The 27,992-nt window shown below is 36.9% G+C and overlaps 2 protein-coding genes across 2 annotated transcripts; one reads left to right on the forward strand and one right to left on the reverse strand.

Annotated features, from left to right (window-relative positions):
- Positions 1-34: 34 nt before the first annotated feature.
- LOC113742061 (uncharacterized) lies at positions 35-4,224 on the forward strand. Its single transcript, XM_072076076.1, has 6 exons — positions 35-343; positions 1,230-1,379; positions 1,464-1,537; positions 1,673-1,791; positions 2,539-2,622; positions 3,721-4,224. The coding sequence occupies exons 1-6, from the start codon at positions 337-339 to the stop codon at positions 3,815-3,817; spliced, it is 531 nt and encodes a 176-aa protein (XP_071932177.1). The 5' UTR covers positions 35-336; the 3' UTR covers positions 3,818-4,224.
- LOC113726710 (DNA polymerase epsilon catalytic subunit A-like) lies at positions 4,152-27,992 on the reverse strand. The gene is made up of 49 exons (XM_072076072.1): positions 27,662-27,992; positions 27,497-27,562; positions 27,329-27,388; positions 27,122-27,217; positions 25,798-25,958; positions 25,533-25,621; positions 25,213-25,430; positions 23,787-23,873; positions 23,570-23,704; positions 22,606-22,728; positions 22,023-22,106; positions 21,407-21,571; positions 20,956-21,132; positions 20,047-20,160; positions 19,644-19,748; positions 18,731-18,849; positions 18,503-18,644; positions 18,325-18,419; positions 18,080-18,185; positions 17,839-17,918; positions 17,559-17,735; positions 17,281-17,368; positions 17,030-17,110; positions 16,766-16,909; positions 15,649-15,744; positions 15,268-15,468; positions 14,771-14,825; positions 14,547-14,689; positions 14,001-14,473; positions 13,151-13,298; positions 12,875-13,072; positions 12,709-12,783; positions 11,669-11,859; positions 10,873-11,056; positions 10,729-10,793; positions 8,852-8,984; positions 8,656-8,757; positions 8,498-8,581; positions 8,223-8,297; positions 7,997-8,056; positions 7,641-7,903; positions 7,507-7,555; positions 7,089-7,249; positions 6,932-6,998; positions 6,400-6,546; positions 6,075-6,245; positions 5,771-5,977; positions 5,343-5,449; positions 4,152-5,062 (listed from the first exon to the last, which is right to left on the reverse strand). Exons 1-49 carry the CDS (start codon positions 27,821-27,823, stop codon positions 4,693-4,695), a joined length of 6,699 nt encoding a protein of 2,232 aa, XP_071932173.1. The 5' UTR covers positions 27,824-27,992; the 3' UTR covers positions 4,152-4,692.

Here is a 27,992-nt window from a genome sequence, read left to right on the forward strand (position 1 = left end):
ATTTACCACACATAGGTGTGCCAGTCCCTAATGGTAAGACATTGTCAAAACATATAAACCGACGGCCACCCCAAGCTGCCGTCTTTCTCTCTCCCAACCACTGCCGGCTAGGCCAACCTCCCTGCCAAATTGACCACAAACACAGCCCAGCTTTTTCAAATATCTCTCTTTTTGGTGACTTCATACCATTTATTTTTGTCATTTTAGTTCTAATTTGCTATGCCTCAGAACTTTCTAGGCATTAAAGAATATCACTAAAACTCCTCGTCGGAGTTTCAAGAATCAATCAACCCAGCTGAAAAAGCTAAGAAAGAAAGAAAGAAAGAAACCCATATCATGGATGGTTTGCCCCTGAGCCCTCTTTACATTAGCAACTTGATATCTTTGTTTTGAAATTAAACTACAGACACAGTGGTTTGCAATGTTCAATCTAGAAAAAAATAGTAATTCTATTGGAGAGTATGGATGATGAGACGATGGTGATACTGATACAAGTTCTGTTGAGTGAAAATAGTTAAGTTCTTTGTGGAGAGAATTTAAACTTAGCCTCCGTTGTAGCATGCATGTATGCACTTCTGTTCAACTCTTTGTAGGTGTTCGAGGGTTACGAGGCTTTGGGGAAAGGTTCAGTGTTGTTATTTGCTGTTCCATTTCTGTATATTAGATGTATCTGTGTACTATTCATTGTCGGCTTTGGAGGGTTGCCTGTTGTTTCAGTTGGCTGAGGAAGGAAGGAGAAATGCACTTAGCTAAGCCATCTTTTACTTGTGATTGTGCGAGTCCGTTTAAAAAAGAGCTATCTAGTTGATTATTTTTCTCTTTCTTTTTTTATTTTGGTTTAAACTGGTTGCAGGGAAAGGAACAATGCTGGTATTTTGAATATGCCAATCAACTTAATTTGACAGATAATTAGACAATGGAGTATAGAAATGGGAATATATCCCTTTTTCTTATGTATATAGGACTTGAAACTTCAAGTGGAAAGCTAGTTTTGGTGATAATAGTTATGATGCTAATCATTATTATCATTGCATACTCTTTCTTTTTCTTTTTTGGTTTTAAGTGGTAGAAGTATCGGAGTTCATAAGACTTTGGCTGGGGCCTTTTATCTTCTGATGGCAACGTGCTGTTTCTTTGAGCATTCTGATCAATGCGTTGCATGTTTGACTGTAATGTAAATGAAATGGAGTAATGCCCCTGCTGATTGACTTTCTCTGTGGGGCTTCTAGTTGATGCACAGCCAACTATGGAGGAGACCATTCTGGTTGGGGATGACTTGATGATGGGGCCACCATCACCACTCATTCCCCCAGAAATCTCATCTCATGTGCTCGAAGGTGTGGATTTATGTGATGGAATTTTGAGGAACTTATTCTTGTGTAAGTTTCGTCCTGGGCCTTTCTTTTAGGCATTTGAGCATGTTCAATGATGTTTATCCTCTATCATTTGATTTTATGCTATAGGCTTGCAGATCAATGATATTGAACCTTTCTGTCAGGATGAGATTGCTCTCTACCGGCAATGTGCAGAGAAAAGGGTGAGTATATTTGACTATGTGCTTGATTTTGTTGCTTCCTGCATGGTATAGTGTTAGTCTATTAGAAATAAATGTCTGAGGTGTTTTGCCTGTAATATATTTATGAACTGCTTCGATTGAGGTTTCTTTTTGCAGGACAAGGAACTGAGACAACGGCTTCAAGATAGTGAGCGTAAGTTAGGGATGTCAATGCCCTCACAAGAAGCTAAGGAAAGATCTACCCAGCTGGAATCAGAAGTGACATTGTTGGAGAGGTAATATACATCTAGCAGCGAATGGTTTGGTTATAGCGAAGAACATCTTTGTAACTTGTTCCTTTGGTAATGGAATTTTTTAAATTTTATCAAAACATCAGAAGTTCATATTATTCTGTAAATTTTCCGATGTCTCCATGGTCTTTTGGCAACTGATGGGGGCAGGACTGAAGTATTGTTCTTTTACCAAGGATGGTGACACTCTGTACATAATTATGAAGTCTAGTATTGAGTAATAGATTGTGTTTTGGTCTAATATTGAACAGGGATGTGGGAAAGAATGTAGCCTTCTCAGTTAAATATGAGGCCACAAATTTGAAGTCTAAATTTGTTTTGGGAGAATGCGTTTCAATTAGACTCGTGTTTGTTGTCAAACTAGCTTTTGGACTCACAATTATATAGATGTGATTCACCTTTGACTTGGATCAGAATTTTATAAAGAAAAGAGCCATTATGAAATTGATTAGCACCTGTCAAAATTTAGCTATTTTCCACACTACCTTGTCTATAGTTGTTTACCATCTGTAACTTCTTCTGCATGCCTTCTATTGTCTCTAATTGATTGACTTGCTCTTCCACCACATTGTTTTCAAGGAATGGACTTATCACTTATAGCTCTGAGGAAAATGAGAATAAGAATACAACGGGAAAGAAAATGAAATCAGCAGAAGCCTGGCTTTTTAACAACTTTTACACATTGTCAAAGAATTACTTGTAGATCCTTATTATTGTTTCCTTGTTTTTTAGACGACTGATTTTGGCAAGTGGAACAGAAGGCGTGGAAGGGTTTCGTGAGAGATGGAGTCTACATGGTCGCCTTACTGATACCAAGTAATGAGAATTACTTTTCCATTTGCGCAGATCAAGTAATTTAGAGCATTATACTTGCTTTTGGACTTTACATTGTAGCATGGTATCTTTTTTTTTTTATTTTTTTTTTGGTAGAGGTCTAAACCACTTAATTGAATGACAAGACCACAGTTATTTGTCTTCTGGGATCTTTATAGTTACTAAGTGGACTTGCATGTTTGGATGAGGGTTAGACTAGCCCGAGCACCACTAAATGTCGATTTCATTATATAAGAACTGCGTTTTTATGACTTCAATTCTTTTAAACTGCAAACTCGTCATTCTTATGACGTATTTTGTGGTTTCTGTTATTTGAGCATTTTGTATGTGGTTCTTCCTTAGGGTGCATACTTCATTTCAGATGCTTTAACTGCTAATGTAGTGCTTATGAGTTGGTAGATTCTTCACTTCATTTGTGCTGGCGCATGCTACATGTGTGTGCGCACGCATGTGTGTATGCTTTTCCCGGGTGTGTGTATGTGTTTGTCAACGTGTCCGTGTGTCTGAGAGAGGGAGAGTCTGTAAAATGCCCCCAATTCTTAATACAGAAGAGTCAGATGGAATGTAGATATTGGTTAAGGCACTTTTAGAGGTGCCCAAGAACTCACCTAGCCTTGTATGTGTATTTTTTTCTAAATAAAACAATATTGTGCCAACCGTAAGCTAGCACTAGCCTTGTACCAAAATTTTGTTTTAATAGTATGGCTACTGTTAACTAGCACTATGAGATTGTGGGGATGGAAGTAAAATCAAACTGGAAACTACGTCCCTGAACTTCTTCCAGATACATGTGCTGATAGGTGAATTATATCACACGTTTGGGATGGTTCCTCATCTGCTTCATCTATGGATTAGATTTGTTACCCACCATCCCCTGTAGCTTGTGGCCTGATGTTATGTTCTTTCTTTATTTGGGTTTAAGAATGACTTTGGCCTTTTGCTTCATTGTTTCCAGTCATTTGCCTGCTATTGTTTTCTTCTCTCCGGGGTCATACTGACTTTTTTGAGGAGCTAAAGCACATAGTTTTGTCTGATCTTTTCTGTTGAGTGACCTGTAAACTTTTTCTAAATTGATTGCAGGAAAAGGCTCGAGGCACTGAAGCAAGGAATGGAAAACCGGGACAAGAACGAAATAGTTCCTGATTCAAACACCAAGAGAAGATGGTTTTTCTGGTGAAATTCAAAGCAAATATTGTGCATTTGCTTTGAATGTGGAATTTGACTTCCTTGAGAATAGAAGGATCCAATTGCTGTGAGCATCAAAATCAAAACAGAACAATCTCTTGCACGGGCTTAACTTGCTTTTAGAACCTGTGCGTGGGGAATTATTCCGGGGGACCCGTCCTAGCCTCGGTGACCTTTTCCGTAGGCATCAACTTAGTTGTAGCTATGTAAACTGGCGACGTTAACTCGTTATTCATACTCTGGAAGGAAGGCCTTTATTTTCTCGAACCAATTTTTAGTTAAAAGCGTGCAGCTTTTTTTTTGTAGGGTAGTCATATGGAGAGGAATTTATTAGCAAATAGTGGTGCTATTACTCTTGTATCCAGTTCATTGTTGAGAGATGCATTAATTGATGCTCTATTCGAGTTGCCAAATCAAAAGCGTATATGGGTGGATGCATATTAATTCTATATACATGAGAGCTCTGAGAAATTATTTACATGCGATTCCTCTCCTCCATCCCTGGCTGGTCCTTCAATACCCACATCTCAATGGTCTCTCTGACTTCCGGGCATTTGGCTTTACCAGCAATAATCTGCTGTAAAATGCAATGCTACGAAAGGTGCATAAATAAAACTGGTAGGAGCCAAGTAAGCCGAGCACGGAATTTAATTTATTTCAGAGCAAACCTCTGCACGCCATTCTCTGGACTTTTGGTGGAAACCCGATACCACAGCCTTAGCATGTCATCCTTGGGCGCTGCTCCTGTCGCATGAAAGATTGCATGTCCCAGAAACCAGCAATTTCCTTGTAAATCTCGCAGGTTTCACACGTATTCGACAGTTGCTTTGCATCCCAAGTTTGTTTCACAGGATAAGGTACATCTCATCACCAAAACTGACTGACTTCCAAGATCCAGGAAGTACACTCTTGAAGTAGCTGAAATTTCTGATCCTGAGCGATGTTTAGAAAAACTTGCATCTTGTTACGGAACTCTGAGACATCTTCCTTGCACCTAAATGACCCAGCACATGAGCAATGCTCAGCCAAGTGTGCAGCTTTAATCTGGTTGCACTTGAGGCACACCAAGTCCTGCAGATGGTAGAGTCGCTCTCTCTGCCTTACGATCTGTAGAAGAGCATTCTCCATTAGCTCGCGATCATAAGGTTGCCCACATTGAGGCACGGCACAACGCCATTCCTGACCTAGTAAAGCTCTGTCACGGCATAAATCTAAGTCTCTGCACTCGTTGCAATAGCTGGCAATATTGGTAGAGAAATGAGAAACGTATATATAATTCAAATGAGAAAAGATTGCACAGAAAATAGCACATAAACCAACATTAACAAATAAAGTAAAAAAAAAAAAATACGAACAGATAAGTTCTTTACAACTGAATTGTTTGTTTATGTTAACCTTGCAAATCAATGCTTTCAACAGAGACTGGTCTATCGCCACACATGCCAAAAAGTTCACAGAAATTTTCTATTCAGCCCCATGACCGATGACTAGTATATAGATACTCTTACTGTTTATACCTGCAAATGACATTTGGTAGAGTGAAAGATGGAGATTGATTGTAAAATTCAGCCTCTGGTGCAAATTCTCGCACACGGACAAATTTAAGCAGATTCTTCCTCATGATCTGCTCAACAGTGATTACAAGATTCGTCAGAAAAAGGCTCTTACTATTGAGAACATCAGGGAGCAGAAAATAGTGGGAAAATAGCTGGTGCCAGATAGCACACTACAATTTGAAAAGATCACTTGTGCATGAATGAAATCAACAACAATATCTAATGCCTAAACCCAATAATTTCAATAGTCATGGATAAATTAACTAATACTTCAAAAAAAAACATGGAAGCTTTCCATCTTTCGAGCAGAAAATAGACTTAGTAAACATAAACAGTAAGATTGTTGTGATGATTACTGCAAGATTGGATAATTGAAAGATATGCATTACCAGAACCTCATGCTGAACACTCTGGTCAAGAGCCAAAACTGTGGAAACATACTTAATGAACTCTAATGCAGGATCGCCCTGATGGCAACTCTCCAAAGGTTGTGTATTTGTATTCATGATGTTCTGTTGATCGCGAGACTTTCTTTTCATGAGAAGACTGGGATCGCAAACAATTTTTAGAAGCTTGTCCGTGAAGTAAGATCTAATCTGCAAGATATACAAATAACTAAAGTCAATCTGATATCTTTTTGGACATTGAACCATAAAATTTCACCACCAGTAAGACTGAATGAAAAAGTTATACCTTGTTCTTTAGATCTTCTGTCATCTGTAAGTCAAAAGTTTCAGCAGCAGCAGCTGTGATTGATGGAGTGCACAAGTCACCATCCGCCAGACATGCTCGTTTAGCAGCTTGCTCTTGTGCAAATTTCCATGGCATATACATAAATTCAGAAACAATCAAGATGAAATGGTCCTGCCAAAAAAAAAGGGAATATAATGTATAACAGCATAGAATATCAGGAGATGATACTGTATGCACTGAAAAGTTTAACAGTATTACAAAATTTTGGACCAGTACTGCTAGAATAATTAATGCTGCAGTCAACTTTAGATGAAAACAAACCTACCTGAGTCAACTTTGGCAAGTTTTCTGCAATATTCCAACTTGACACAATTTCCACCTCAGATTCCTTTTGTATGGTAACATCACTTGGTCTTGCTTTGTCATTAGACGACTCATCTTGAAAACTAGCTTGAATTCCGCCATAATTGTACTATGACAGCACAGTGAACAAACAGAAAAAAGAAAGTGAAAAGAAACTCAGCAGCAAGTTCGAATGAAAGCTTCCCTTGACAACATATGTTTTAGTGCTATCAATACTCTTCCTTCGTTTTTGGATAATCTTTACCAATTATGTCCCATATATCCCTTATCACTACTTGGTTCACGACAAACTCTCTTTTTCATCTTCCCTTATAGATCAGCAAGCAGTGAATTCTCATGGTTCTCATCTTGAAACTCTCTTAAGACTATGAAACTTTGTTCCCACTTTTAAGGAAAATGATATGCATACAAAAACAGTAGACAATTCAAAAAGGCAACAGCAACAATGACAATCATGATGACAGTCTGGGGCAAGATCCAGAGTTGGGAGCTACCTGATCCATGAAAAGGAAGGAGTGCCAGAACTGCAAAGGCTCAAACTCTATCCACTCAAATAAGTCTCTGTACATAGAAATCCAAGAGAGGTACAAGAATAAGCAGATAGCCAACATCAATTTGGAATGTGAATGCAAGAGTCTAAGACCAACCAACCTAGTCTGCAGAGTCTTGAGCAAACTATCACAATAAGCTTTTGCTGCTAATAGATCAGACTTTCCGGTATCAATAATGACTTTGGAGAAACTAGCAAACACAATTGTTGCACCCAGTTTGCGAAACTCAGCCACTAGTAATGCAAAAACCTTTTGCATAACCTGAAATGCATAAGAAATTAACTTTCCTCATCAGCAACTTAGGCTTCGATAAGAAATATGTTTCTTAGACCTGAAGCTTAGTTTTAATACAACTTATGGGGGATAAGCTTAGAGAAATGGAAAGACAATTGCAAAAAGGGGCCCGGGGGGGGGGGGGCAATAGTAAATGAATTTCTGGTGCAAAAGAATTGTTGAATAATGGACTCCTTCGATCGCACCTCTAAAGAATTCAAATATGTTTCTGTACCGGTGATTACCTTATGTAGCATGCGATAGATAGCTGGGTCATGTAGTTTAGACTTTGGGCTGCAGTGTAAATGAACAAGGTTTTAAGAAACCGTAAAAGCGAAAAAGGGCAAAAAGGAATGGCCCAATTGCAACAAGTATATACCTGCAAAGCCATCTGTATAAATGTTGCAGCATTGCATCAGCAAATACATTTCCAGATGTAACTGCATCTGCCAGACATCTTTGAATCAACTGTTTGAGGACACGAAATGCAGGTGCACATGAAGTCACCTCATCAAAGCAATATTGTTCATCTGGAAATTTAGTAGCAGGATTCAGGTCTTGGTCCAGTCCAAACAGAGTACCTCCTTCTATTTCATTTATTTGGTTGCTCTTCAGAAGAGCATTAACAGCCAGGTGATGAATCTGAAAAGCAATAATAGTTAAAACAACATATAAGAGCGTGACAACAAAAAAAGAAAGAAAATAGAACAGAGTATAAACAGAGATCTTATGGACCTTAAGCTCCACAGAAACTTTCCTATACGCGCCAGGGTAGTTGAGAATTGGTTGATTCACCTATTTTTCAAGTAGTAGTATTTAGCAGACGAAAGCACTGGAAGGAACTTCACAACTTTGCAGTGACATTAAAAATGGTGGTAAAAGTCCCCACCCCCACCCCCAGAAAACCCTTGGAAAAGGAATTGAAAGGAAGAGAAGAATAGACTTTTTATTGCAAACTAACTTCATCAATGAAGCTTGACATTTCTTCATTCACGCCTCCAAGGTCTGGGATGCCGTTATCAGATATCCAAAGAACCTAGAAGATAAACAGGAACACAAACAGCTTAGGTAGCTTAAATTCAACCAAGTACTATTGACACCCAGTACTTGAAACACAATGTGGCAAAGGTTACATGTTCTCAATTTTAAGAAACATTAACTACAAAAATATCATGATAAGAACTAAAAGTATCGAATCAGGCACAGAATCAAAGAATTATGTAAATCAAGGAAAACCTGCTGCTGATCACGTAAAGCTCTTGAGAAGAAGATATCTGCTGTATGTAGGAGCCAATCCACTTCCAAGTTTCCAAGTGGTACCTGCTAAATGTGACTTTTAAGCACTTCTATACAGATGAACACAGTATAAATGCTAAATGGTAAAGACACTTTACATGAGCATAACGTGAAAGAGTGATTCTCTCATTCAACCACTGAGAAGATGCTGCACATCGATGCATCCCAATTTTTGCAGCAACAATTTGCCACCCAAGAGCCTAAAGAGAAAAGCATCAAACATTCTTTGTTAATTGAATTCTAGCAATAAAGTCACCAAGAAATGTCTACTGAAGCAACAACTCACTGTGTTACCTGATATTGACTATCACGAGCATTGGAAGGAATGTTCACACAAGGAAAATCATCTAATGCTTGTATATTAGACTTCAGCAAATCAGAATTAGGGCACTCAATCACAGCAATTACAGGCCCATGATGTCGATCTCTACCAATTAGTTTCAAAACACGAACCAAATAGTTAAAGCATTTGCAGCAGTAATTTAAAACCATCCAGAAAAGAGAAATGAACTGCTAAATCAACAGATAGACAACCATAGGCAGATGAAAAGATGGCATATGTAGACATGACTTTATTAAGTCCACCAGCATGAAAGTAGAAGGCTTTCCAAAGGACCAATTCTATTCTTCGGATCCGTCTGCTCATATTTTATTAGCCGTAAGCGTCCAAGGACCATAGAGCAAGTGTCATAGCACTGAAGGATGGTGAAGTACTTTTTAATGTCTCGTGTTTGCTTTATCAAATGCAACACATGTGCATGTTAGGGAAATGATTCAGCTCATTAGACCAATCAAGTAGTGACTCCATATAAGCATCTACCAGGTTACAATACTAGTTACAAGCAACAAACTCAGAAGAAAACATTTTAGGAATTTAAAATGGGTGGGTGCAACATAAGCGCCTCCTGTGCCAGGCTTATGCACAGATGTATGCACCATTACCAAATTATGTAATACCACATCCAGAGGCACTTCAAGTGCATCTTGGGGCCTGGATGCATGTTCTTACCCTTTTGACAACTTTTAAGCATATGGCTTTGAACAAGCATAGTCTAATTTCTCAATGAGATACATAACTGATCTCAAGTAGGCATCTTCTTTAGGACTATCCTGATCAAGTATTGAGCAATCAGTCAAAGAAGGGGAAACTTGAGTAGCTTGGATCTTTTACACTACAATGGATCTGCTAAGTTTTTCTAGCAACAATGCCAGCCAGACACTAAAATGTACTAATCCAGTTTATAAAATTGTGGACAAACCAGCAGCAATTTTCTAAAACCAAGATTAATGAAGCTCTAATTTGCCTAGTTGATTTTGTTTTAAAACTTATGTAGTGTACTAGAATTAAAGTAGACGGAGGTCAGCCAACTTAAAACTATGACTCCAAACAAAAGAAAGAACCACCGAGATTCCAAGGCATTCAAGGGCTTTGGTTGTTGGGGGCGGATAGAATAGGGGCTTGGATGATGAGAAGAATGATGAAGTACAAGAAAAAAAAAGTAAATTCTTCTAATGCTTTGTTTCATGTTCCACACACCATGTTACAGGCTAAGTTATACTCTGAATATGGACATAAGTTACCATGCTAAATTAACAGGATATTCATTTCAGATTCAAATTGTTATGCAAAATAAGATGATTCAAATAATAGATAACATCGATACAGCATAGTTTTTATAGCTTAGATCTCCAAAACATTTTATCTAAATGACACAGCAATTAATCTTTTTCTAGGAACCTCCACACATTATGGTGCAAAATGGTTTTCAGTATTAATGCTCTTCCTTCTATAACGGACTATTATTAAACCTCATAAAAGGTCTAAAGAAAACAGAAACTTTTTATGATGCATCACCAGAAACAATTTTATACACATTACAGAAGGTACTCAGAATAGCTCCTCCCAGACAGCAATCACTATCAACTTTTAAACTTCCATCCAACACTAGTCAGTATCTAGTGTTTTGTGAAAGAAGCAATTTTACTAGCTTGAATTTTCGAAAACAACTCAAACATATAAAGTTGCAAAAAGTACTCTGAGTTTACAGAACAACCTACACGCAAGAAGGTGCTAGGATTAGAAGATTGAGCAAACAAGACACTAAGGATTAGTGGGACAATGAACAGAATTAAAACAGAAAGAGGAAAAATAATAAATAATAAAAAGAAACCTGTAGTCATTTATCATTCTTTGCATGTTCTTCTCAGCATCCTTGACATGTCCAACATACTCTACCTGAATGAGAGCACACATTCAATGATGATAATAGTCAGATGCAGAGAAAGATTATCATATGGGCAGAAAAGAAGTTCACCTTGAAACTCATTCTTTCTGCTGAGTTAGGGTGTTGAAAAGATAATGCCTGGCAAGCTTCTCGAAATAGTCTTTCAAGAATTTGAGGTGATAGTTCTTTGTTCTGAAAGGGATTAACCACCAGTACTGATATTAATCTAGATGCAGGAAAATACCCAACGTATATTGCTCTTGCCTCAGAAATACTGAAACACGATATCAAATAAATTGTGTGAATATTATAATATAGAGGTAGTGCACAGATAACAACACATATGAAATACAAGAGGAAATGCATCATGTATTCCTTTAAGATGCAAAGCAACCACAACAATGACCAGAAATTATCATTTGATATCTATCATGCTCTTCAAGTTAAAGGCAAACAAACAACCATAAGATTTTTTTTCTCCCTATAAAAGACTAAGTCCTAAAATCATAGTCATATTTGGCTTCTTCAAATTGACTGCCTTTTTCAAGCAACTATTGCTACTAACAGACAGCTAGATCAATTATCAGCTTTCTCATGTTTGCAATATTCTTTGTCCTTCAGAAAATATTGAAGCAGACAAACAAAATTCCCTGTGCACATACAAGAAGAAACCATTGACAAATACTTTTACTACACCAGCTTTTACTACAAAATTAAGCCATTGCAGCAGGTTAAGTGCAACAGACATGTCTTTGGACTTGATATATTTATATAAGCAACCTATGCATTTCTGAAAGTACAACTCCATGTTCATACTACAATAGTATGACCTTCAGATATATACTTTAGAGTAGAGCAGCAAAACATGTTAGTGTATAGCAATTACCTGTGATACAAGTAGAAGAAAGACAGTGATTGTTCTAGATATGAGCACTCAGTTGTTGTTTTCATGTGCAGTTCACTCATACTCCAGCTATCTTGACCATTTCGCCTTTTGGCTTTCTTATCTACTTTACAGACACAGCCAAGCTGAAGGATAGCGTTAAACTCCAAAGGCACATTTGTTTCATATATTCCCTGTTACATATTCCATTTGGAGTTAGTGTATAGAATGATATTAAACTGATTATAGGTCCTATGAACATGAGCAGATCAAGAATGAGGAAAGAATCTAAGAGCTAGTTCCAGCTTGGGCTTAATTTGTGTCGCTAGACCAATTGCTTTGACACTGTCACATTGCAGAAACACCAAAAAAGATGCTCCCCGCAAACCTCCCAGGGAAAGGAGAAAAAAGAAGAATATAAGGATCAAGACATGTTGATAGTCAGTAAGAACATCTGACTCCATTGGCTTGGCATTTTTCGAGGAAAAGAACCATGAGATAAGATAGCAGATAACCTTGTATAGTAATCGTATCTGAAACATACAAGTTCATTAATGGCACGAAGAAGCGATTCTAAAACTATTATACACCTTTTCCATTCCCTCTACATACCACAAAAGCAAAAGATATCAAATTGAAGGATGAGCAAAGTTCCACAAACTAGTAACAAGAGCAGATAAATTGTTTATCAGCATAACATTAGATGAAGTTAAAAGGTTGCAATCTTAGTAGCAATCGAAATGGAAGTGATGAAAACACTTGGATCATATTCTTATCATTATATTCCAAAATGACCTTCCCATTCATTAGCAATTATGTATCTACCTGAATTTGTAAATACCAGGAAAAATGAATTTTCAATGATAATCAGTTGCACTGTTCACAAATAAGTAAGTCAGTCACCCAAGGTTCATAAACAATGGCATCACTCAGGTCAAAAGGCTTCAATAGAAAATCCAGCCAAAAAATCATAAAACCTGTACAGCAATAGGCTCAATTTTAGCAAGGTGTAAACAATTAAAGCTTATCTTTAGTAGGCTGACCTCCACTTCAGGATCTGCAAGGTGAGCTGCAAGCTTCTTGCTTTCTTCCTTGAACTGTTCTTCTTCAATTATGACCTTGAGGCATCAATTAAATAAATTTTAAAAAAAACTACAAAAACCCAAAACTTCTATATTGGGACCATTTTGTTCATTGGACCTTCTGTACCTCGATTAAATTGTAGCTAGTATGCCCATGTGGTAGAACTTTATTCACACGCCTTCCAGGAAATTCTTCTGTTACTGGATCTTTAGAGTTGAGGAAAAATACCCTAGGAACAGTAATAGGAATCTTACGCATGACTCCTTCTATCACTACCCAGGCAAAAAAATGTCCATGCTGTGGACTTGGTATGAGCTGGATTATCTGAATGGACATAGATAAACCTAAGCAAACCATTAATGTTGAAATGTCATTTTGTTAAAAGCATGAGATCTGAATCACCTGCCAATGGCTGCGGGTGAGTGCCATCTGATGATTCTCAAAATAAGAATTAACCCCAACTCGGCTTTTAGCTTTTCCATATTTGAACATGAAACCGGGAAGTACATCAATACCATTCTGTTTATTAGATTTCCTTGCAGCGTCCAACCTACAACAGTCACATCAATGTAGTTACTGGCATGCATGCGTGCTAATTTAGAAGTTTTATAATTGAGACACCTAAATGGTTGGTAAACTCGTCAAAAGCGAGTTTCTAGCACTCAAAATCATTAACATCTAACTGAAGAGATCTACATATTTCAGGATTAGAAGAATAAGAACTTGATGTAAAGCACAAAAGAGCACCTAAAAAATTAGCAAACTTCAAAACACAGCGCCATCTTAGAAAAGTTAGGATACAGGTATTAATCCTTATTGCTGAAGTCAAAGCATATTTTCAAGCATCTAGTGCAGCAGAAGATCCTGGTAGGGATACATGAATCATAGCAAAATTCAAAGAAGAAATTTAACAAGAGTAAAAACTCAAAACAACATCAAATATTTCATGACAGAAGGCATTGCTCAATCCATAGCACCAGTTGTGGTTGTGTAAAGGACCTGCACTGCTTTGGATGGGTGAAAAGAAGTTGGGAAACCTTCCAATATCAGTTTGATAGTATCTTAAATTCTCAAACTGCAAAGCTAAATCTATCTCTGCGGTCCAGAACACTTGAATAACTTGAGATCCAAGATAAAGTAACATGAGCAAACAGTCATATTTTATCTTCATCAATAAAATCACAGTTTGCCTTTAACAGTATTGCCCCTTCAAGATTATATAACCTATATTCCAATCAAAGAAGAATGTTACCTCTGGCGCTTCCTTTTCTCCCGTGTCTCCCTCCATTTTCTTTTCTTTAATTCTAGCCATCCTCTATAATCTACATTCCTGTCAATACTTTCCTTAGAAATAGCAGCTTCTTGTGGAGATGTCCATAGTTTTGGAGTGCCTCCATCACGAATACTTTGTTGTGGGGGACAATCCAATTCAGAGCTTGTTTTAGATAATTGCTGCACTTCATTGGCATCAAAACAATGAACAACAGGTCTAGGTCCAACTCGAAAAGTCCTACTAATTTTCCCAAAATCCTCCAGATCTGCAGCATTTTGTTCATCAACTCCCTGTTTGTTACTGATAACATCACTACTTCCTTTTAAACCATTATTTTTACTCAGGGAACCAAAGATATCAACCAATTTCCTCTGGCGATATTTGTCGTCCTTCTCACGAACCTTCTTATGGAGCCAGTCGGGATGAATTACCCTTGGGACAGGATTGGCCACCTTAAACATTTTCAAATTGACTTTAGACATTTGATAAAAGAAAGAAGATTCAATTACCAATTCGATCCAGTACCTTCTGCATTGCAGCCGGAATGGTAATTGTTTTCTGGATAGCTGAACTCAGACGCTGCTTGTAATAGGACCAATCAATAATGGAACGTATGCCACCATCTGATGAAATCTTGCACCACTTCCTTACATAAAACTTCATAATCTCTGAAATGAGAAAGCGTAAAAGCAGTCATCAATTTGATCAATAAAAGTTCATCATATTAACCAAGTGAAGGAAACTTTTACCAGGTTCAGTTTCAAATATGGCAACTGGCACAGCACGCTCACTTACAGGGGTTCCCTGCTCAAGACAGTCCATAGCTTTGAGATGATCTCATTCAAAGGCAATTTAAAAACAATAGAAGAATGAAAGAAGGATAGGAACAAACAGCAAAAAGTCAACATCACAAAAGGGAGACACTAAGAGATCTCATATCAGCAGCCTGTGTGGTAAGTTTAGGGTCTACAAAATTTGAGCACTTTCTTATCATTGATTTCTATGCATAATGAACACAAGCTGAAGGACCAGTATTTACAGCCTAGTAGACCGTAAATCCACAAGTGTGAATTAGAAAACTGGATTGTCATGATACTTTCTGTACATTGTATCTAGGATGGAGAATATTTCAATGCATATAGAAAGCAATAATCTAGTATTCAGAGTTATCCATAATTTGAATCAAGCAGACAAGGCAAAAGTCAAAAGCCAGAATCTCCATTTGCCTAGCTAAAGATATGGATACCTTTGGTTCGCATGCAACAATATATTGACAACGCAATCCTTTGTCTTTAACCATTGTATCCCCCAAAAAATCAGCTAGTCGCTTTGCTGTGGTAACAGCGCAAGACTTTTGTTCACCGTAGTCTGCTAAGGACTTGCTCATTGTGCTTGATTCTGATATGTAATCAAGCAGTTCACTGTCTGCAATGTCTTTTCCTTGATTCTGGGGCATTAGAATAGTTTACAGTATCACAATCTGAATCTTTAGCTAATGCAATACAGCAAATTATGTTAGCTTAAGAATTCCAAAAGATTTCTATCTACAAAAGAGTTAATGACTATGGGATCCATGGCAACTTTCAAGCTTTTTCTTCCAAATGATATCAGAATCTGTTCAACTTACATCGAGAAGATCAAGCCATCGATTTGCAACAGAAGCAACAGCTGAATAGCACTCCTCTAAGGTGCACCCATGCAGAAATTTATCAAAAAGTTCAGCCTGCAATTATAAGGTTTTTAAGTACGCCAAACTTATAACATGAGGTTCTGAATGAGCATTCATTCAAAATCAAGATGAATACATAAGGATAGAAATAGGCTCTAGCTTACAAATTAATTTATTTTTCAACCAATTAATTGCCCCTCTACTCGCAATTAAGTTTCTGCAAGATTCAGAAAGTAGGAAAGATTTTATTTCACGGAATTTTGAGATGGTTTTCTCTTGTTACATATTATCGTATTAAGAGAGTAACAGTGAGAAGCGGAAGACTTGGAAAGCATGGGTACCCCATAGAGCATCTTCTTTCACAAGTGAAAGATAGGCAATCATAGGAAACATTCTCATAATGCATATACTTGCATGACATGATAGTTTTATTGGAGAGAGACGTTTGCTAGGAGCCTGATAAAGCAAAGGATTTTACACCCCATTTATAGATACATTTCTTCTGTACAAGTTCAACTTCTGGAATTTGAACCGACCAACCAAACATGCCCATCATTTATTGCTTAAATGGGTACAAAAATAACCACAGTTAACTCAGAACATGGACAACAAACATTGCAAAACGTTTACTTTTGTGTATTCCTTGGAACAGAAATTAGCAACTTCTGCATGTCAAGCAAATAACTACAAAAAGTACATTGTTCGTACTTTTTGTCTGCTATTCCATGGTGCAGCATTGCATATTAGCAGAGTCCTTAAATCTACTCTTAAAAATTGTAACAAAAGATTAAAAGATAAAATAGGAAAAGATAGGGAAAAAGAATCGCAATGGTGAAATAGATTTGGTAACCAACTACTAACACAATTAGATATTGAAACCTAAAGGTCATAAATGTAAGTTCATAAATGTTTTCAAATTGATCTTAGTTTAATTAAATTGGTAATGCAAATGATGCTAAGCATGTTTCTATCCATCATGCATCAGTAACAGAATTTGTACATCAAACAACTCTTGTTAGTTGATCTCCTACTTTAATTAAATGATGTAGGCAATTTAACTGTTTGAGGAAATTACCTGGAAAACTTTGATGAGCTTTAGCTCTCCACGCCGTTTAATCTCAAAACCTTTCAGCTCTGCCAGGGTCCCATCATCATTAAAAACTGCATAACGCTTCTTTATCAAGATTCCTTCTTCCTTGGAAGCAGGAAGAATCATAGCCTAGATGCCGGGGGGAAAATAAAAAAGAATTCAGACTACATAAAAAGGTAGATACTAATCAAGCTCATATAGAAGTCATCATTTCATTTCATCTTGCAAATGAGATATCAAGCACTGCACCTTATAGGGTCCATCAACTTCAAACTCAATTGAGCATTCACTGTGCGTTGTATAGGTCCTAGTTATAGGATCTTTCAGAGTCTGAACGTAATTTGAGTTAACAGTCAGTTCTATCTGTTCAAAAGGACTACTGCTTAAAAGAATATAAAAGAGAAAAAACAATTGCAGTTTCTTTGTCAGTTTACAGTATGCCATATGGCTGTAGTAGACTTACAATTTTTTGAGAGACACAACATAGGTTTTCTTCTTACCTGGTATTGATCGTTAGTGTTGTTTCTTGCCACATCGACATTAAGCATAACACATGGGTATGAGATTGTCAGCTTCTTCTTTGGGTCTCTGCAATTGAATGTGTTCCACAGAAGCATATTAATTTCTCCAGAAATAATGCAGCAAAAAAGCATTAATTTTGACAATTGAGAAGCAGACCCCCACTGCCTAAAGGAAAATGAAACAATGTGCTTATCAAGCATTGAAGAATGAAAACTCTGTAAAATAAGATTAAGCCCATTGCATATCAGAAGCATACTTTGTTTTAAAGGTAAAGTTCTCTGGAAAAGACCCAGGCAAGGCACACCAGATTCCGTCTGTATCTAGTTCAAGTGGTCTTCCAATTCTTTCAATCAGCAACCGAGCATTCTGAATAATTTTTGCTCCTGTATATGTAACAGCTCCAGCCATTTCCATAGAATACCATCTGGCACCCCTATAAAAGAACTAGGACGTTGTAACGACTATCCAAAGGGAACAAATACCAACTTGGGAAGAATTATCTAAAGTCAAATGAGAAGAATGTGTCTGATTCATACTTTCGCATGACATATCCATAGAAAGAGTTGAGAATACACTTATGAGCAAGTTGTAAAGAATCATATAGAACAACCATGTCCTGCCAAAGTAGGAAAAGAGGCAGCAGAGTTAGTTAAGCCTGATAGCAGCTCCATACTAATTGTAATTGAATGGTGCATAAAGGCAGGCACGTGCAGCTGTGTATATGTGTATGAATGCTTTTCAGAGAGGGAGGGTGAGAGAGAGAGAGAGAGAGATTACTTGTGCTTCCTGGATCCTCATAGGATTTCCACTAGCTTTGGCTTCGGACAACTTTCCCTTCCAGACTTTATTAAGACCTTTGTATTCATATCTTCTATCTCGAAAACTAATTAAAACAAGACAATTATTAGTTCACGTCTTTGCTCATTAACAAATTAATGAAATGCCCTACTACAACTGAGTCAAAACCAGCAAAGACGAAGGAAAAATGGCATGTTTACATGATAAAAACTACTAGAGCTTACCTACGGACAGTGTCAACATAGAAGGAATTTTCACGCATACAGATCCCTGCTTCTCGAAGCTCAGTAACTGGTTTGTCAAGTACTCTTTTATAAGCCTGCTCAAGTAGAAAATCTTGCTGTTCAACGTTAGACTGAGGCAAATACCTGTATTGAACTGGCATAGAATGGAAAAATGTACCTTTTGGCAATATTTCCTAAGACGGTCTTTCAGTTTTGATTGTTGCTCTGCTTTCGGCAATTCAAGAAAAGTTTTTGCTGATTGCCCATCCGCACCTTCAACAAGCTCCGACTCAAGCTGCCTCTTTAGATGATGATAATCACTGATATTTCAGGCAAGTGAACAGCAACTATCAGTGACGAGATCGTAAAGAGTTTATCCAATGATAAGAACAATGCAAAAATAAACCTTCTCTTTGCCATGTAGGTCTCCCCTCGCCAGACCCATTCAAGTTTTCGTAGACAATTTTTTCCTGGGCGATTGAAGTCACATGCAGTGCAAATTTCATCCGTGACAATTGATGGTGGCTGGCATTCAAAAGAACAAGCACGAGTCAATAATATACAAATCAACTACTTCTAAGTTGCATCAAAGAATTGCATATAACTTGCTAAAAGTAACATAACATGACATTTGAGAGAAGTAAAAAAGCTCATGACAGTGCTCATATAAACGGAAACTGAGAACTGGTGAGAGCAAGAGATAGGAAACGAAGAAGCCTGAGACAGGAGAGACTGTCAAAAGGTGCATAAGGGGCAATGCAATCTCATGAGATTGTTAAAAAACCTAAGAATCCAACAGAGTATCAATAGCCAAAGGGTGGAGCTGCACTGAACCAAGATTGTATTGGCACATTTGACAAAGCACATAAATCAAGGGAGTAATACTAATTATATCGATCATTGTAATTTAGTCAAAATCTACTAAATCACCCTCAATGTAAACATCTTGCATACAAAGTCATTAAAACAGAGCACATAAAGAGAATGATGTTTTCACATAAAGGGGATGGGATGGCCACTAATTATGTCCTAAAGAAAAATGCTTAAGCAGATTAACTCATACTTAATGCCTTCAAAGCATCAGCTAACAGCAAAAGGAAACATTCTAAGATAATAATGCAAATTCAAATGCTATTCTTAGTAGTCCAGCAGTGTCCAAGAAGATAATATGGCTGCACCAAAAGGATAAAATGATTAAAAAAGGCTGTGATGTATCCAGCTGCATGTAAAGAGTTTGGCCCTTCTGCTGATTCTCCAACTCTATGTAAATCAAAGATTGTCAAGAAGATGCAATAGTTGAAGTTGCATAATCTGCATACCTGGAGCCTGTTTGTCAATATAATGTTTGGATACATAGCAGCCACATCGAGATGATATATGAGAGGACATTCTTCATGTACAGGGTCATCTCGCAACCTTATAAGCTGCAGATATGGTAAAGGTAAATAAGAACTATATATGAAATAGAATCCAGATGCAGGTAACTAGTCATGAAAGAAAACCATTGGTAAAATTACAGCAAAACTATATGTTACATTTGCCTTTAACAGTAAAAAGTTAATAATTTTTTAGTTAGGAAGGTAACAAAGTTGCAGTAGATGACAATTCATTGCATGTTAAGGGAGAAGCAAAACAAAAGATCAGATGGAGACATATCAGAATGCATTTCTCATCGAGTTTTCCATCCACAATTCAGTTTCTAAGATGACAAAAAAGTGCTACCTTTTCACTGATGGCATCTTTTATTTCGTAGTAGTTTGAGATTGATTCCAGATCCATCTTTCCCTCTACACTAATGGCATATTGTAGATCACGATCAAGGTTGTCAATTAGTTGCTGGACATGTAAGAACTAGGTCAATCTTCGGTCAAAATTTTTAGGCCCTGAGCAACCGTGGGCCAGAAAGAAAAAACAGTAGCAAAACTTGATGAAACATTAAGAATCATAGAAGCAATTCCTTAACCCACTTATGAAAATCCAGTCAAACTCATATTGCCTTTTCCATCACTTCATGGATGAAAGGTGAGACAAGAACAACTCATTTAGCTTATTTGTTGGAATGCATTAGTTGTCATTGTATCCTGACAGTCTTATAGATCCCAACCATCTTTCTTGTTTATTATAAATTCTACTGAAGTTGTCATGACCTTTTAAGATAACCGACACACTCACTATACAGTTCCCCCAAAATCAAAGTCAGGAAGCTATTAGCGAATGAAATGAATAAAATATCAACTACTATTCATAAAAATACACCAAATACATAATGCTCAAGTAATGATGTAGAGCAGGAAACTTATGATTAAAGTGATAGTGAAGTGGATTTGGTAAAATTTTTACATGTCTCGCTGAGAGTATGCTAAAATTTATTCTTCAATATAAGATGATAGCAAACTGTTCATGAAATAGCAAACACATAGCATCTTTTCGATCATAAATATAAGCACATAGGTAGCTAACAGAAACTATCTGATTTTCAATTTAAAAGACATTTAAGCAACTTGGTAAGATATAGGACAAGCTTATCAGCAGGAATGACTTTTGTGCCTCTATGACCAAACCAAGGTACTGGTTGACTAATTAAAATCAAAATTTTTGAAAATGCTCATCTAAGAATACCAAGAAAACTACCTCATAAGCAGATGGATCAAGTTTAAAGCTAGTTGGAAGATCAGATCTAAAAACACCACTTTCTAGGCACTCGACATGGCCACCAATGTATGTCTCACTCTCTAGGAGCTGATTATTGTAAAACTTCTCTGGATCAGATTGGTGTTTGTTTGGACAGATAACATTTGCTTTGTAAGCCTGCAAATTTTGAGGAATAAGATTTGGCGATCAAATTGGCATGCACTTAGTAAAAGCTGTAGGGGAGATAGAGAAAGCAAAAGAGGGAAACAAGAGCAACAGATGGATAATGTGGCATAGGTAAGTTCTCCATGAATGGAATCAATCTAAGGCTATTAACAAGACTAATGTGGCATAAGTAAGTTCTCCATGAATAGAATTAATCTAAGGCTATTAACAAGACCTTTACAAGATAAATTTAAAATAATAATAATAATAATCTATAACCACCCACCTCGACCATAAGAAGCATTTCACATAAAGTCCCACTTCCTTTCCGCAATACTTCATCTGGAGGCATGGGTATAATGGTTGCAAGAGAGAAAATGAAGGGATGTACATAGGTCATATATAAATAATAGGTTGCCACAGCATCAGAAACAGAATAGGAAGCCATCATCTGAAAAATTTCAACAAACAGAAGCACTATATTAAAACTATTACCACAAAGAAAATGAACAAAGATGCAAGTTTCTCATGCAATCACGATACAAGCAGTAAAACCCTCTAAAGATAAGTCCAACCCTCAGACTTTGAGATGACAGTGAAACAGTTAAATTAAGTATCACTGGTTCAAATTAAGAAAAGAGATCCAGGCACAAAGAAGATACACTTCTGAAAACCAAAATACATTACAAAAGCAATAGCAATGTTTTCATGAAAATATAGGTAAAACACCAATAAGCTGGCCTTTAAATTATTCAATGCATCCTCTATGGTCCAATCCTGGTTTTATTTGGTTGCCTACAGTTTTTCACAACCTAGTGCATTCTGCTGAAGCATAGATTTTTTATTCTTCAATTTGCAGCAATGCTGTAAATGCAACGGAAACATATAGACTCAACTCGTACCTGGGGCCTTTCCTTTGCAAAGCGAACCATGTCCTCAGGATTTACCTCCAAAGGGTCATAACCCAGTTTGGCCTTTGTAACAGCCTGACATTGTGAGAAAATTTAATATCTGGACTCACCTTCAAAGTTAACCAAGTAGGAATGAAAAAAAACAAATATGGTGGGACTGAAATAATAAATGTACAACAAAAGTTTCATTTTGAAACATAAGGCTCTGGGAAACATTAGTTGCAGTTTTTAAGTTAACAAAAAACGCATCAAGCAGCCATCTCCACCCTTTTCAACAGTAAGTTCAGAAAAGCAATCAGTACTTGAGCAACAATGGAAGGAAAAACCCAAATGCTGAGATTCTTCTGCATTCTTCTAATTTTCAAGTTAACTTTGCACAATTAACAGAACTTAAGTGCCATCAAAGGGAATTCTGACGATTGAGTTACCCAAAATTTTGTTCTAATATCAGCTGGACTCTTACAGGTAGCAAAAGAGTTTAGTAACTTTCAACGCACAATTTGAACAACAGAAGGTATAAGAAAAATAAAAATTATCCAATGAGCACTGACGAAACAAAGGCAAAGGATTTCACCTTCAGGCCATGGCTTCCCTGAGGAAGATAACTATCACGTTTTACCCAAGCAAAGCAATCCAAATGACAGGCAAATTTAGCACGACATTCGCCTTGATTCTTGTCACACTGAAACCCAAGCTCCTGCAAAACAAAAAGAAGGAATGACCAGATAAAACAAGACAAACAATATGTAAACTTGCACATTGGACCATATATAAAAAAACCACATTGAAATTCTAGGCCAGCAAATATGTATGCCAACTTGGAAAAAGCAGAAGCATGCCAGCAGCCAACGCTCAAATCAAAATTAACCATAAAGCTCAGAAAATTTAATTCAACTAAGTCTAGCACCATGTAGTTGATTCCACCAGAACCAGCCCCCCAACCCCACTTTGTGCAAGCCAGTTCATTTCTTGAGTCTCAACTCTTCTTTAAAGAGCAAATCCAAAGCCTCACCCAATGGCAGGAGGTGGGAAATATCCTTATTTATGCAAGCAAATAGACAGATCCTCTTTATTTAACTATTGATCTTACAAGTTGCAGAATTAGCCTTGCGGGGATATACAGCGCAATGCAAAATTAAAATGAAGAAGACTCATCAGCACATCTAACCAACAAGTGGTAGCAAAACTCCTCTTTGTTAGCCGAACAAACTCAATGTGCCACTGAAAATATTTGACTTGACAAGCTGTTTTGTATGCTTAACACCTTCCATTTAGTAACCCATTTAAAAATTGCAATTTCAATCCACTCAGCAAACAACCCAACATTTTGCAGGGGAGGGAGGAGAAAGAGGACGTTGACTACAAAGTTCAATTTCGCGAACTTTCCCCTTAACATTTTATTCAAATTGCAAATTAAAATGCACATTCACAGCTTCCAAACTGCCTAGTCAAGCAATCAGTACAAACCAAAAATAAAAATAAAAAATAAAACCATGACAAAGTGCTAAAAAAGGCCAAAGGACAGTATCCATTCATACATCATTCATTCTAAAACCATGATGAGCTGCTCTGCTCTCCAAGAATGGCCAGTCAAAAAAATCACCATTGTATGTGACATATATCCCCGGCTTCACTTCTTTCATATGTGCAAACCACTCTCTAAGAAGCCATTCCTGTAAAAGAAAACTAATCAGATGCTAAGAGAGTATTGGAGGAGAATTCCAACAGAGCTACATAGTAAAACACATCAAGTACCTCATTTTTCACATTGGAAACTTTAAAGTACCCCTCAAATTCTGGTTTTGGGGTGTACTCTAAGTCCTCTATATCTTCCCCAACACACTGGAAGATACAAGAAACAAATATTTAACTCAAAGGTGATGTACTGGATAAAAAGGCAGAAGAAATGTGCAAACAGAGATATTCCAGTCTTAAAAAGGAAGTCTCACTTCCTATAAACAGTGGCATTAAATGGAATGTTGAAGGTAAAGTAGATAGGGAGATTCATGGTTCCCAGGGAATACAGCAAGTGGCTTTTAAGGCACAACATTTCCAAGGTCCATTGACACGAATGCCTATGTTCTATCAGATTAAGCTAAGAATATTAAGATGCAAAAATCCGTCATGAATCTGGAAAAGTAATATATGCTTGTCAATTGTGGAATTGATGGACAATAAAGGTTTCAATCAACCAGGTTAACTCATGGACCAACCCAGAAGATCTATATTTGTTCACAGCTCCTCTCATTTTTAGACTAATAAAACACAGAGATACACATAAGAAATTGACAGGGCAGAATGCAATGGAGATCATTACATCAAAGAGTGATGAAATTAGTGTGACAGTAAATGAGGAATTCATTGACTCAAACTTGACGATCTTTATGAACACAAAATTTCAACTGCCTTAACTTTTTACCTTTATTAAGGCATTTTACTTCAACCTTTTGTCCAATTCAATCACATGAGCTTGATGCTAGTACTCTTCCATGTTTCATTTTCTCTTGATTTCTTCTGATGCTATCATTGCAATAGCTATCTGAACTACATGGTGACCAAGTAATGTATTTGTTGATTATAAAGATTTTCAATTGAACAACCATGTTGCTAGCTACAAACTATCCTGCTTGAATCTTACATGTGGATATCATGTGTAAAGGAGCTCATGAAACAAAATCTTGCCACTGTTTTCCACTCCCTTCTCTTCCCTGCTTGTTTTTCCTTTCTTTTCACCTCTAGATTCCTACTATGATCTTGATAAACAAAATTTTGAGCAGAATATTTGCGGCTAACATGTACTTCAAAATTCATTAGTATATAGCCAGTTGTTTTTATTAACAATCATTTCCAACTATTATAGTCAAAAGCAGTCAGAAACCAACTAATTAATCAATTTATTCCATGAATACCAAACAATGGTTTTAAGAGTTTCAAATCCAATTAACAACCAAAGGAATCTTAAAAACAGCCTAATGCATTTAATTGATAATCTGAGCATTGTATAAGGACTCGTCTCAGAAACATGCTTATCATCATCATGATAGTCTATATTCCCACGAACCTTTGAACTACTAAAGTCAAGAAGAACAAAAGGAACTTGAAAGGCCACAGAAAACAAAACTTTCATGCATTTCAATCTAAGAAAAATCGAAGAACAATTTGATTGTTATGGTATAAGCACCTCTCTGTTGATAATCAAATAACCCTGTCCATCAACCATGTAGGAGATCATCATTATTGAATCATATTCAGCATCTGGAAATTTCAAAGGCAGCTTTGTTGTTTCAATATCAAAAGCACAAACGTGAACTTCAGCACGTTGCAAGAGATCTGTCCTCCTCTGGAGTTCAATTCCTGAACTGGATACAGTAACATCATACCACTGCCCACTTTTTACATCTGAATAACACAAAAATCATGAATGAGACAGGAATAGCTCATAAATGTGCAGTTGAACAAACAACACCATCTATAAGTCCAGAAACTAGAAAAAAGAATCACCATTGTCAATTGCAAAGCGTACGTGATAGGGGACATCATACTCCCGGAGGTCAGTAATACAATCTATAAAATCTTGAGGCCTTTGTTTACTGCATGTCTCAAATACAAAATGATTATCTATACACTAAGATTGGGAAGAGATCAAATGCATATAAATGCAAAATTACAAATGTTTAGCTACATACATATGCACAAAGCTTCTATAAAAACAAATACAAAGTTCAAGAAAGGTAGAAGAGCAGAACCATACATCATATTTTTTTACCTCTTTTCTGTCAAGATGAACTCATAGGCTTCGCTAGCATCAAGCTTTTCTTGGTTTCTTTCTACAATATGCATTAGGTCATTCTTGACACTCATCAATTGTTGAACAGTATCAAAAGCTATCTTCAGATAAGATTTGCATAAGCCAGAGAGGTGATTTTTCTGTAAGGCATATAAACGCGTAAGAAAAATTTCAAGCTTTAGGTCAATCATGTAGAACTAGCAATTCACAGATCAGGAACACTTTTCAAGCCTAATTTCCATGGAGTGGGTAAGTCTATATCTTAAGGAAATGAAGGAAAGTTAGCAAAATTTGGTCCCTTGTGAGAATTCTACATCAGAGTCCCCTAGCCCAGTCAGTTTTTCACTTTCACTTTAGGGGCATGAAGCATAAAGTAACTTCACTGCTGAAACCATTCTCAGACATCCTCATAGAGCATTAGGTGTAGTAATATGTCCATGAAGTTCCTGAGCTCTCCCCATTCCAGTTTATTAACAAGATAACACTGAACCAGATGAATTTTACTGCTTCAGCAGTAACACCGAAGCTCAAAGATGGACCAGCATGTTTAGCTTATTATACAGTCCACCCTTTTGACAGGAAACAGAGATATGAATATAAACTTGATTAAAATAAATTCAAGTCATCAAAGTTTCCCATTCCAGACAATCAAGAATTCCAAGTAAGGATATCAAAATTAGGGACGTTACTATGTAAGCAAATGATATTAAGCAAATTTTTTGTTTTCCACAGGTCAACGGAACCTCTTTTAGCTTTTTTCTTTTTCTTTAATAGAATTACAATTAATCCACAGTGATGGGACAGAATTACGACTCAACATCTCAGCAACACTACAATCAATACCCACAGATTACAACTCAACTATTCAGCAATATTACAATCTAACCCACAGTTGGTGGGAACAATACCAAACAGATGGATAGACTACGACTCACATTCAATGAGACTAGAAACCAAGGCCTCTATCGATTTAATTAACAACGAATTTCAGTTTAATATCTTTTTTTTCTTTCTTTCATTCTTTCTTTCTTCGAAAACACTAAATATCAGTTTTACATGGAAGCCATCTTTAGCCTTCTGAGTCATAGTATCAAGTTCATCTCATTTAGTAGCATAAAACCTTTCCTTGTCACCAAAAGTTTCCAATAGTTACTCGTGCAAAAATTCACACATAAGAGTTCAATGATGCAAAATGATCAAATACGAATGGGTAGCTACGGCACGTAATACTCAAAGTACCTTATTAATTACACAAATACTATAAAAACAAAAATGTGAGACACGAGATAATTTTCAAGCTTACAAGATCGAGATCCTCTTTCTCTATAATTTCAATATCTGCAATTTGACCCTCATATCGTCGTCTCAAATATGCCTCCACATCCATTTCCATTTTTGGCTATAATCACATCGAATTAACACCAATACATTAAAAAAAGAGTACAAGGCCCAAAGAAAGTTTCAATTTACAATGTTTAATGCTAAAAATTTTGAGAAGTAACTCACTCACCTTGGTGGCCGCATAAAAATATGGCCTGTACCTGTACTTTGCCTTAAACGTCGAACCATCCTACATTAAATCATAATGACAAGAAGTTCAAAACCAGAAAGTTTATCCTTTTTCTCAAATTTATAAATTAAAGCTCAATATATTTCACTTGTCTCTTTTCTTTTTTACCTGGCAAACGAAATAAAGGTCGACACAACTGTAGACTTTACGAGTCCCTTGATCCTCCCAAGAAGACTAAAATTCCAACGAAAAGAGCGAAAAATTCGTCATCAGTTATCCGGAGTCAAACGGCAAACGTGCAAAAAAGCGCATTAGGGAAATGAAATACCATACCGAGGCAAAAGTGAGGAGCCAGCCAAGGCGTTTATCACCTTCGGTAAAGAGATCGAAGCCGAGTTTGGACTCGAGTTGCTCCTCAGCATTGAGAATTAGCTTCTGCTTCTTGGAAATCCTTGTATCTCTGCGATCTCGCCGTCTGTTATCGCTGCCGTTCATTTTTTTATAATCTGGTTCTGTATTTAGCTGTTAGAAGAAATTGGAAGAAGAAGAAGAGGACGGTAACTCAGTTACTGAGTTAGCGAGTTAGTGGATCTAAGCCAAGAAAGGAAAACAGAAAGCCGCCTTGAGAATTAGGCTTTTTTTGAGTGAAGAAGATGGGGTTGAA

Source organism: Coffea arabica, chromosome 1c (assembly GCF_036785885.1).
Source record: "Coffea arabica cultivar ET-39 chromosome 1c, Coffea Arabica ET-39 HiFi, whole genome shotgun sequence".
NCBI classification, from domain to species: Eukaryota; Viridiplantae; Streptophyta; class Magnoliopsida; order Gentianales; family Rubiaceae; genus Coffea; species Coffea arabica.